This window comes from Manduca sexta, chromosome 12 (assembly GCF_014839805.1).
Source record: "Manduca sexta isolate Smith_Timp_Sample1 chromosome 12, JHU_Msex_v1.0, whole genome shotgun sequence".
Lineage (NCBI taxonomy): Eukaryota > Metazoa > Arthropoda > Insecta > Lepidoptera > Sphingidae > Manduca > Manduca sexta.
In genome coordinates this window covers 1,930,609-1,942,980 of record NC_051126.1, presented here as the reverse complement: position 1 = coordinate 1,942,980, position 12,372 = coordinate 1,930,609, and the positions used below count along the sequence as shown (strand labels likewise).

Here is a 12,372-nt window from a genome sequence, read left to right as displayed (position 1 = left end):
GTTTACCATCAGGCGAACGGCAAGCTCGTTTAGTCATAAAAAAAATATATGATAATGAAAACTAACTTTAACAAGCTGTTTCTATGTTTTGACAGCTAATAAACGATTTTAATAAACGATCCCAATCTCAATCTTTGACCCGACTCCTAGAATGAACCAATCAAAACGAATCATTCGTAAGCCTGTCAAAAAAGTTCTTCTGATTGGTCCATTTCTGAGATAGATCTAAAAAGCGATGTGGATCGTTTATTGAAAATTGCGGTTAATCTAACCTAGTATAGGGTTGAAGTTTGTTTGCTTGAACGCACTAATCTCAGGAGCTACTAAAAAGATTTTGATTTTTTTTCACTAATAGGAAGTTACATTACTCCTGAACGCGTTATTCTGGGAAATTATTTTTTCTGGAAAACCTTTACGCGGACGATGCAACGGACAAAGGCTATTATTGTATAAAACAAATATATAGCCTACACTATTAAAAAACTCTCTAAACATCATAAATACATCACACATTTATCTCCGATGGGTAAAGCAGATGTAACCAGGCCCAGCACTATTATATACAACTTGCTATCAACTTAGATACCGATTGTAGTTCTAAATATATATGAAAAAAAATACAGCAAATGGTATAAAATGCACTAAAGTCATATATTTTTCATTAATAACAACAATAAATCGTATTGCTAACTATGCTAGCTCAAATTGTTGTTTTTATTACTTTCTTTTTCGCTAAATAAATCGATGCACTTAGCAACAAAAGCTGAACAAATTGAAAATTTTAAATCGTCTTGTAAAAGTTTTTGTTCTTACAATAATCGTCTGAACTAAAATAAACTTTTTAGGGTTTACTTTATTATAAATAAAAAAAAATATGTTATGTGAATAAAAAATATTAATCAAATAAGTAAAATTATTTGTTGTCCAAGTGAATAAATAGGTAACATTTTGTTTGTCATTTTAGTTCAGATGTTGAACAAATAGTTTATATGGATGTTCGTGTCTATAGAATATACAATGTCTATTCTGTGCTGCTAGATCTATGATCTAGCTTCAAATCTGGCCCACGACCCGCCAGCGACCCTTATATTGAAATCTTTTGTCTGCAGTTTTATTGGGTTCATGGTTTTCTCGCATTTCAAAATCTTGAAGTTAAGGACCAGATAGTAGATGAGGACCTTCAGCTCCAGCATTGCAAATCTTGATCCTGAAAAAAAAATTTTGTACTCTTAACAATCATTATAGTAGTCATCTTTTATAAATAGGTTAGGACACCAAGCGGCAAAGAATGTCTTGAAGGCGCTTTCAGAAAAATGACTTCAAGTTTGGATTTGGATAATAATGAAGAATTAAAAGATTTCAAAATAAGTGATTATCTACAAATTACAATGCACGTCGACTTATTGGATGCTGGCGGTTTGCAGTCAGTTTAGCTATTTTTAAAGGCGTATGTTCAGTATTGGAAGGATGTCCATAAGGGCGTCCCGCAAAGATTCCCAGATCGTCTTATTGGAAGTGGCTTGCATCCAGCGACATCCTGCGCCTTTTATTAGGGCATTTATCCACCTCATAGATTGAATATTGATTGTAGTGATGAATCCATTCCCATAAATAGTAATAACAAAGATTTTAAAGTAACAACTATACCGATACAAATCCTAGGGCCAGAACCGAAGGGCATGAACGTGCACGGTTGGATGAGCTTCTTTTTCTCATCTGAGAATCGGTCTGGACAGTACTTCTGCGGTTCCGGATAGTACTTCGGATCCATGTGGATGGAGTTCACTGCCATGTAAACCAGCGTGCCTGGTTTTACCTGTGGGGCGAATTGTTTAAATTAATGCCTACGATATTAGGTCATTTAAGTGAACATGAAGAATGACGCAGTCCACCATAACTACTGGATCTACATGTTTTCGCAAGGACAGATTGCATTAGATTATTTCAAAACAAACATATGGTTTTTGTCCCCATAGAGGTAGGCAGAGGCGCAACTAGTGACGTGACGACTAGCGTCTGTTCAGTCCCATGACATGATAGAGGGCGAGCCTATCGACATATCAGGCGTAAATTCTAAACTCCGAGCTAATACTAAGCAGAAAAAACAAATATCATATAGCCCAACTCTGGATTCGGTCCCGAAACCTCAGAGGCGTTCTGCACACGTTATACAATTACGCCAACCAAAGCACATTACTAAAATATTACTTACCCAATATTTCAATTAATTAAAAACATACTAATATGTGCTGGTTGAATGAATATAATATAAAAAGACTTAATGCCTAGAATTACTTATATTGGAGGATTTGGTCCCTGACCTCGGAAAAATAATGTATTCTCTTAGAACACAACTGTCATGATAATAATTTTTCAAATCATCTTACTTTAACGGGTTTTGCGCCTTCCCTTGGCGGAGGTAACTCGTAAGGCTTCGTGCAAATTCGGTCTAAAAATAAAGCGGCTGCCCATCTCCTCGAAGTTTCTAGAATACAAACGAGTTTCATATATTATCCTGTATATAAATTAGTACTAAGTGGGGAGAAGTCAAGGAAAGTTGGCCCCGCAATCCATAGATTGCATGGATTAGAAAGAGGGTCTTGTAAATATATTCCGAACTCATACTTTACCATTCAAAATGCAATCCAAATACTTCAGCTCTCCTACGTTCTCATAAAGCAATTTTCCTTTGGTGTCATTGAATGCTTTCACTTCTTCGTACAGTTTCTCCTGAACGTCTGGATTAAGAGCCAACTCGTGTACCGTGAGAGTAATGGCAGAAGCAGAAGTCTCGAATCCGGCAGCGAAGAATATGAAAACTTGGGACGCTAACTCGTCCTTTGTCCAGTCTAGAAGACAAAAGAAATTTTGAAACAATTTTGTAATATACTGCATCTGGTTGCTAGATACCCAATGAATGAATTTCTCTAGTTTTCTTTTATAATTTCATCAACGTATTTAATTTTAGCAATTTGCTGTTTCGTGATGATAACTAACTATTAAGCAACTAAGATATACATCTACATCGTACAAACATTATTCAAGAATAACAGTTCAATAAAAAGATCACTAAATTAGCACCATTTATTTTTTAAGAACCAACCTTGGTACATATATTAATGACCAATATTTATTTTATATTTCATTTTTTTGGATATCAATAACAATATTTCATAAAATAATACTTATTATCCTTACCTATACACCAAGACATTAAGAGAAAACGCTGTACCCCGTAACTGTACTGTACTGAAAGGATTATTTCCCGTGGGATCAAATAACCGGGATAAAGAAATTATCAAAATCTCTTCAGCTGTTTCTGATTTACCGCTATTTTCAATAAACGATCCCAATTTCAATCTTCAATCCGATTCCAAAAATGAATCAAAATAAGTAATATGTAAGCGTGGCAAAAACTTTATTCTGATTGGTCTATTTTTGAGATAGCTCAAAGAAAGCCATTGGTATCGTTAATTGAAAACGCCGATTAGTGACTGTGATTAAATTTATTTGAGTGCTTTAGTGTTCCAGTGTTAATTTAAGGGTTGCTGAATTAGTGTTTTGGGGAATAAAAGTGTTGTGTTTTTTTTGGAATGACCGGTATTATTATTGTCGATTCAGAACCCTATCACGTAACAATAGTATAGATATGTGTTATAGATGTATTTAATTGTGCCTCTACAGTATTTTTGTTTACAATGAAGGTATAAATAAATTCGATGGTCGAATTTCCAGTATTGGAGTCGTCCAATAGTATAGGCTAGTACAATAAATTCTTAAATACATACTTCTAGTGACACCTTTCGGTTTGAGAGTTTCTTCAGCTGTTGCAAAGCCGATGTCTTTTTCTTTTGATTCATTGCCATTGTGAAGAGTGCCTAGAACCATTTTTATAAATTTGCATTATAAGTAAATATGCTACAGCCTAATCAGCTGCAAAGTTTATTATTGTTTTTGTAGAGTCTAAATGGAAGTTAAAAGTTGGTGAATTAGTTGCGATCGACAGCAGATATTATCAATTTTGTTTTTTTTGTTATACTTTGAATAAGGAAACGAGCTTGCCGTTCCCCTGATGGTAAGCGATACGACCGCACATAAACAGTAGAAACACCATCCAACACCTTGAATTACAAATTTGGTATTCCACTGCGCTCGTCATCCTGAGACATGAGATGTTAAGTCTCATTATATCCAGTAGTTACTCTGACTACAATGACTGACTACACACTGCTGCTTGGTGGCAGAACTAGACGTTGCGTTAGTACCTACGCAGGCGGACTCTCACATATAAGAGACTTACCACCAATAAGTTACTTTTACCCCATTAAATATTTAATTTCCAGTTAGCAAAAGGCATATTTTTTACCTTTAGTGGCTTCTATCAGCAGCTGAATCATGTCAGGTCTTTCGACGTTATTCTTTAGTCTATAATCCATGGTGGCCGCGACAATGTCCTGGAAGAATCTAGTTATCTTGTCCGTAAACAACTTAAGACCTATTTTCTGGAATGAGACAGTAATTCTTCAATTTTGAATTTCTAGTGACGAAATCATTTTCTGGATTGTCTTTCTTTATTGCAATAATAAATAACTATATTGTGTTCTACCTTAGAATGTGTACTTATTTTACTTTAGGTAAACAAACAGTACAAATTTATAAATGAATGGTTTTGCCCTAGCTAGTTTCACTTGCACTAGTTTTATTATCGACATTATTAAAATTTATATATTTTTAGTTGTAATTAAACACAAAATAAACTACGGTTTAGCAAATGTAAATATTAGGGTAAAAAATTACCCTGGAAAAATTCGGGAACTGAAAGAAGAACAACATTGTGAGTTGTTGGATCCAAGTGAAGCCGAATAAACTCTGTCCAGATTTGTAGAACTCATTCTCCTGGTCCACGAAGGAGTTCACTTGGAGCCCGAAGGCGGCTGACGCTATCACATCGATGGTGTACCGCCGGATCAGGTCGTCGACCAATATGTCTTCGGACTGGTGCTCTGATGAAGAAATGCCATGGATAGTAGGGTGAGGTGAAGATAGTTCAGATTACGGGGAAAGACCTTTTTTTACAGTCTTCAATATCTGCAGTCTACACCGGAGGAAACCTGTGAACGGGATACTTAAGTCCTCGGGCTTTGCGACTGCAGGGGCCTGGAGGATAGTGGGGAAGGAATTGAGAGGAAATACGAAATTTTGTACGACGAGCGGAGAGGCATAGAAGGGAAAATATTCGCAAGCCCTTGCAGCCTTTAATGTGTATTTTTAACCAAGAGGTATATAATATCAGCCCTATATTATATACTGTCCCACTATTGGACACGGGCCTCCTCTACCACTGAGAGGAATTAGGCCTTAGTCCACCACGCTGGCCTAGTGCGGATTGGTAGACTTCACACTGCCTTGAAATTCATATAGAGAACTTCTCAGGTAAGCAAGCAAGCAAGCGACAATTCACAAAGAATACACACCTATTTTTTTAGAAAAGTCAAAAGTGTGTGCCCTTGGTTTTGAACCTGCGGACATTCGTCTCGGCAGTCCGTTCCACAACCAACTAGGTGATCGCCGCTTACACAAGAAACCAAGAGGTATACACACTTTACTGTGCATCTAGGGCCGCGACAAATGTACCCCAGTGCATGGTTGTATATTCGGTGTGAAGATCGAGCGTTCAAGAATTGCCTAAAGAGGTGGGGGAAACTCCGTTGCTATCAAATGTGTGGACGTTAGTTCTAAGTAAGGAACAGAATCTAATTCATTCGGATGAAATTTAGTACATGAACGGAACAATTACTTCATGACAACATAGATATACCCGAGACAGAAGAATACATTGTTATTTTTATTCAGAAAAATACAATATGGGCCTTTGATACTACCACCATATCGGGCATAAATCTACTCTACCCCTCCGGGCTGATACTAAGCAGGAAAACCCATAATCACTGCCCGACAGGGGATTCGCACCCGAGACCCTAAAACAATGGTCGTACCGTACATACAATACAATTACACCACCGAAGCAGTTAAAAGAACAAAGAATCTGTTTGTAATGAAAACTACCATCACATGCATTCAAATGAATCTCCAAAAATATTACCTTTCAAATACTCCAACGCGTTCTTGCTAATGTCCACCATGAGCGGCATCATGAGCCTCATTTTGGAGCCGGTGAATGCTGGGCTCAGGGTTGTGCGCATGTCGCGCCATCTATCGTCTAAAACGAATTAGCTTTAAAGTTTTAACAAAAAAAAATTACACCTATTTCTGATGGACACAGACTTAAAACGCTATGCGCCATTAATTGCTGCTGTTTTTTATTATTACATTCAATGTTACCGCGCCAGTAAGAGAATGATTTAGTCAGATTTCCAACTGCATTGGACTCTGGAAGTATAACTGAGATGGATGGATGAGACTGGATGACAATCAACGAACCAAGACAAAGATTAGCTGGACTTTACAAGTAATTGTGCATATTTATTACCATCTTACCTTTCATATTGAAAAGGTTAGCACCAACAACAGAATTTTCATTTTCAGGAAACAGGTCTTTGTGGTTCAAGAAGAAGTCGAAATCCTTTATGGTAATATCTTTTATGATTTCGGGGTCTCGAACCAAAATGGCGGGAGTGGTTCCATCGCAGTAGCCTACATATCTAAAAAATCATCTTCAAAATAAAGAACATTTCAATTTTTTTTTTTATTTGAATCTTTTTCAAAATAACAAACATTTTTAAATTTAATTCGCATATGGTAACACTAAATATATCTATAGGACTTTCTAACAATTTTTAATTCACAGACGATGTACAAAATCTCGAAAATTATCGTAGTCTAAATAAATGTTCGTTTCGTTTACAATTTAGAAGAAAGCTAACATGAAATAAGTTGAAACTTATTAATAACTAACGTACTAGAGGTAAAATTTATTAAAGTTATGCTTCTTTTGGCACGTTAAGAAAAATGATGAGTAAATTTTTACGATGCGCGCGCGCACCGTCACAAAAAACCGACACCTTGAAATTAGCTAGTGATTAGTTAAATGATTACGTTATTATTTAATATGTAATCAGTGTACAAATAAATTAATAATACATACAAATAATAATTATTAAGGTCCGGAAAAATCTAATTATTTTATGATATTTCAAAAAAAAATATTTAACTAGATAATTCGTTATAATAAAACTTTCTTGCAATGTATTAAATAACTTTTTTGGAATTGTTAATATCGCTTTCTCTATAAACATAGGATAACGGGAAGATGAAATTTTTTTAGAAAGATTTTTATCTTGTTACGCCATAGAAATATAACTGCTTACGTGCGTACATAAGTACACACACACGTTTTTTTTTTTTAATATTATCAACTAATATAAACGATAAAAAAATGAATTGCTTCGATTTATAAAGTCGCTAAATCAAATTGTCTGGGACGATGGCGAGTCCAAAGTCTAAACGCATTGAAATAAATTTGTTTGTCTATCTAAATAGGATGATTGTTTAGTTCCATTGAATACATATGCCTATATATTTGGTTGTAGTTAGGGAGTGAGTTCGAATCTCAGGGGAGATAACACAGTTTTGATCGTAAAAGGAAATTCCCGGTAGTGTTCAGTTGATATCGGACTGATGACCGATCATAGAAATCTATATTTAGCATGCTTGATAATAAATTTTTAAATCGAAAATTATATTAGCTTCTAAATCAACAATTTCTTCCGTCATATTGAGGTATTAGTGCATTCAAAGTGTCCAAAATTATTTATTTCCTGGTCTATTTCACAAATAATTTTGGTAGTAAAAAGACATCTTAAGGAATTGGCAATTTACGTATGCTTGACAAATAACATAAAAAATTTTAATGTCCTTCTTGAATATATCTATCCGATATCGATGGAGCAGAATAGTATATAGCTTTGTATAATTACTTTATATTATTAAACATGAGAAATTTCAAGTTGTAGGTAAAATAAAAATATACTTACCTTTCATCAGGAAAACGTTTGTAAACCTCATCAAAATCTTCCACCATGTGTACCTTTTGGCACATACTCTTGAATGTATTCCCGAAAACGGGCATACCCGGGACGTATTTTAACTCATTTTTGTCAAAAATATAATGATTTCTCTTGTAAATAAACAGATAGTATGACACTATTGTTGTTGTCAGAAATATTATGAGTTCCAAAAACATATTTGCAGTACGCACACTTCGGACGTTCGATCTTATCTTCTCCTGTTGGAATATTCAGTCGAGTAACAATCAAACGTAAAGCGCTTTACACACGATCACTTTGCTTATATTATACGGGTTCATTTTGACATTGGGTTAAATGAAACATTGTGCGAAATATCATCCATGAATAACGAATATAATCACCAAAAATCCAACTTTTACTTTTCTGATCTTTTTGTAGTTTAGTGCAAATGAGGCGTGTGTGCATATTTCTGATTGAAAGTATAATGTTGCCTCTACGACGAATAACTCTTACGATAGTAGTGGCATTAGGGGGCGTATAATTTAAATTACTTGTTATTGTTATTTTTTTATTTGAACTTAATGTAAGGTGTTATTTTCAAGAACATGAATATGTGGTTTATATTAAGTAACTGTGGAAACTGTTGTGGATAATGTGTTGTTTTAATTTATAAACGTTATGTTTTTTCTGCAGTTTTTCAAATAAAGTATCAATAAGAATTAAAAATATTTTAATTTCTTGATTAAAATTTCGGTAGCCTTGTCTGATTTGGACCACGCGTTAAAGAAGTGTGTGCTCTAAGCTTAAGTTGGTAAGGTCACTAGTGGAAACTTTTATCACCATCATTCAATTGAAGTAATTGGTGATACCAAACGCAGAATACATAACAATTTTTTAATAAAGATTGGTGAATTGAGCCCACTGTGCTTTCATAGAGTTCAAAAACAAAGTAATTTGGAGAAATGCTGTTTATAAAAACGATGATTACTAAATAATATATTTTTTTAATCATTAATACCATAAAAACTCATAAATCTAAACAAAGCAGAATTAAATTTAACGAATCCCGCTCGGAATAGCGACCGACGTACACAGGGTGTTAAAACTCACAGAGGCCGACATAAATGTATCAAATTCAGGGATCAGCCTGTGTATATCCAGTTCCAACAGGCCGGCATAATTGTGACGGCTACCAAGGGGTAATCATCTCTTGTTAAATGACATTCTATCGGACCCACCCCACTTACCATTAGGTGTGGTGGGGTCACTTTGTCGCGCGCGTAAAAAAAAGTTTTATTCCTTTGAAATTAGATGGCATGGCTGCAATAAAAAGCGAAAGAGTCGCATTTACCTGTGACGTCAGTAGTAAGGGATTCACCGATACCCGAGCACCTGCGACGCCACCCCGCGCCCCCGGCCACGGCAGGTCCGCGGCCTGCTCCAGGGCCGGGGCACTATACTATCCGCGAATTAATTTGATATCAACCGCGAATTAAATTGATATCAACCGCGAATTAAATTGATATCAAACGCGAATTAAATTGATATCAACCGCGAATTAAATTGATATCAACCGCGAATTAAAATTATACCGACCGCGAATTAAAATGATATCAACCGCGAATTAAAATAATACCGACCGCGAATTAAAATGATAGCACCCGCGAATTAAAATTATACCGCCCGCGAATTTCATTGTTATCGGCGCGACTTTCAATGATATCGTCCGCGGATTACTCTTGTACCGTCCGCATTTTACGTCGAAGTTAACCGTGGATTTCAATACCAACGTCCGCGGATTGCATTTATATCACCCGCGAATGGAGTGATGCATTAACTTTACTCATGCTCTACGGCTCATTTTCAAGCTTGGACCTGTTCCCTTTGTTTCGTTATGCTTTTGTCTTTCTACTTTCTATCAGTGATCCTTTTTATTGAAAAACTCTAAGGTCTTTGTATCGTATTTCTACTTAATAACCGTTTACAATTACTCAATACTGACCCTTTACACATTATGGCCATTGTTTGTGAAAGATAAATCAATCAATTGTTTGTCATACATAATACATTACCCAAATTCTAGGTACAAAACCTTTGCATCCTCTCATTGTTCCCACGGGTGGTAACTATATTTTATCAATGATTTACTACTTCTATTATTTTTAACAATAGGTCTCGTCTCTATTATTCCCATTTTCGAATAATACGTATTCAATATAAAATTTATGGTGAAAGTTGGAAACATGTTGAGTCTTGTCTGTACGGAAACAATACTCGCTCTCCATATAAAAGACCGACTCAAAATCACATGGTATCGTATTCCACTCTGTGCTCTGTTCCAAGCGAGATCTCCAGTTAAGTGTAATAGTGAAGTGTTAAAATAGTGAAACTGTTATAAAAATGAATGTAAGTACCTTTTTATACTTTGACCTAACGTTGTTATAACCAACCAGATGTTTAATTAATTGTTTATTGTATGTGTTGTCCACGAGGTTAATACATTTTAGCTGTCTTCGATCTCTTATTAATTTATCATTGTTATTAACTTGTACATTTATACTTAGCATACCTATACGTATTTATCACATACTACTTACTTAACCGATAACTAAAACATTTTTATTAATTTTATTACAGTTTCCTGAAAATACTTTCAAGAGTTATTATTACGCTGATGAACACGATGAACCTAGTGACGAAGAAGGGACGCTCGCAGCCAAAGTCAAAAAGGCGATCATAGCCAATAAAAGATCGAACGAATTTAACAACATCGATGACTTTTTCGAAAACCAAAGAAGAAAAAGACAAATGCGAAAAAAAGTCATCCAGTGTTGGTCGATCAACGAGTGGTGGCGGCATTTCATACATCAAATCTAATAGCGACGACGGTACACATGCATCACACCTGATTAAAATTGAAATTTACGACGTTAATAAAATAAAAATATTGCAACGATCGAACAGTGGAAACACGCTGAAGTGCGACTTAAATATTACGCAGAAAGTGACTGTGATAAGAACTTGCAAACTGTAAAGGACACCATATACAATATTACTAAACAGTTGGCTAGTAAGGACGATTGTGTGAAATATACAATAGATACAGACAAATGAAAAAGTGTCAGTGTGTAGTGCCAGTGCATAAACTTTTTATAACTTAATAACTTTGAAATGTTCTTCGTGTGAAAGAAATAATTGATTTCATTTAGATATTATGCTTTGTTCTAAGAAACCAATCATTGTATTTTTTGCGATTGCTATACTTAAATATTTTAATAATTTAGATTGTATTGTAACTAATTGGGAACCGTTAAAACATGTTTGGAACTAATTATATTTTTGTATTAGTTTATTAGTATAGAATAAAGAAAAATAACAAAACATCGTGTTTTCAATATTATTTATTCAATTTAAAACATTATTAAATAAACCATTTAATAACACATCATTATATATAGTATTGGCACCAAATAATTGTTGGAAATCTTTTGAGACTCCTGCCATAATATTTATAATACAAATACATTATACAGTACTCTCCACACACAATAGTAAAATCATTTTGAATTCGATTAGTATTGTAATTCCACATTCTAGAATTTCTCGCTAAAAACATTCGGTGGTATCCTTGAGGTGGTCGACCATATGAGTCAAAATACTGTCCAAATCCATTCTTATCTATGTGTATGGCAACCCAATGAGAACCTGGTTTATTATCAGTATCTAAGTTACTTACTATGTATGCAGGAGTTACAACATATATCGGTAAACGATTGGCTGCATACACATTATATTCAATGCATGGATCAATTTTTTTCAAGTAATTCTGTATTTCTATTGTATTCATTTTATTTACTAAATTGTTGCACAATCTTATCAGGTTGAACGACAATGTGGTAATATCATCAATACGGTTAACAATAACCTGTTATGGTTCTCTTTATTGAAAGACAGATATTTTTTGTGGGGTTGCAAGGATTAAATTACAAAAAAATAAATATTATATGATGTAATCATTTTATTGAGCAATTTAAAATACTTATTCTATAAACAATTTTTATTTTCTTAACTGCTATAATCTACTGAAATATTACGGTTTTTATCTATTTCAATAACATTATCAAACTCTGCATAAACAATACAGTTAATAGTTTGCGTCAAAGCTGTTTCAAAACGAACTTCTAATCTTACACTACCATGTTTTATAAGATTCCAGTGACTGGAAGAGTTTGCTGATAAATCAGGTGTCAAATCAAACGCTAACATACAATACCCTTTTGGCATATTGTTCTCGATATTCCATTACCTTCATTAAGAAAATGTATACCTGTACCGGAAAACAACGTATGATATACCGAAGTAAAAATATTGCTGTCGAATGAGG

General features: G+C 34.5%; 1 protein-coding gene across 1 annotated transcript; it reads right to left on the bottom strand.

The window, feature by feature from the left end:
* Positions 1-932: 932 nt before the first annotated feature.
* Positions 933-8,203, bottom strand: LOC115450369 (probable cytochrome P450 9f2). The gene is made up of 10 exons (XM_030178367.2): positions 7,995-8,203; positions 6,499-6,662; positions 6,104-6,220; positions 4,798-5,003; positions 4,367-4,502; positions 3,789-3,878; positions 2,631-2,849; positions 2,388-2,485; positions 1,648-1,816; positions 933-1,207 (listed from the first exon to the last, which is right to left on the bottom strand). The coding sequence occupies exons 1-10, from the start codon at positions 8,201-8,203 to the stop codon at positions 1,041-1,043; spliced, it is 1,575 nt and encodes a 524-aa protein (XP_030034227.1). The 3' UTR covers positions 933-1,040.
* Positions 8,204-12,372: the final 4,169 nt, after the last annotated feature.

Excerpts from the sequence above, each read along its gene's own strand:
- LOC115450369 (XM_030178367.2), bottom strand. The coding sequence starts at position 8,203 with ATGTTTTTGGAACTCATAATATTTCTGACAACAACAATAGTGTCATAC. Across the intron at positions 6,663-7,994 it reads AAACGTTTTCCTGATGAAAG|ATATGTAGGCTACTGCGATG; the intron begins GTAAGTATATTT and ends ATGATTTTTTAG. Across the intron at positions 2,850-3,788 it reads ACCGAAAGGTGTCACTAGAA|ACTGGACAAAGGACGAGTTA; the intron begins GTATGTATTTAA and ends TTTGTCTTCTAG.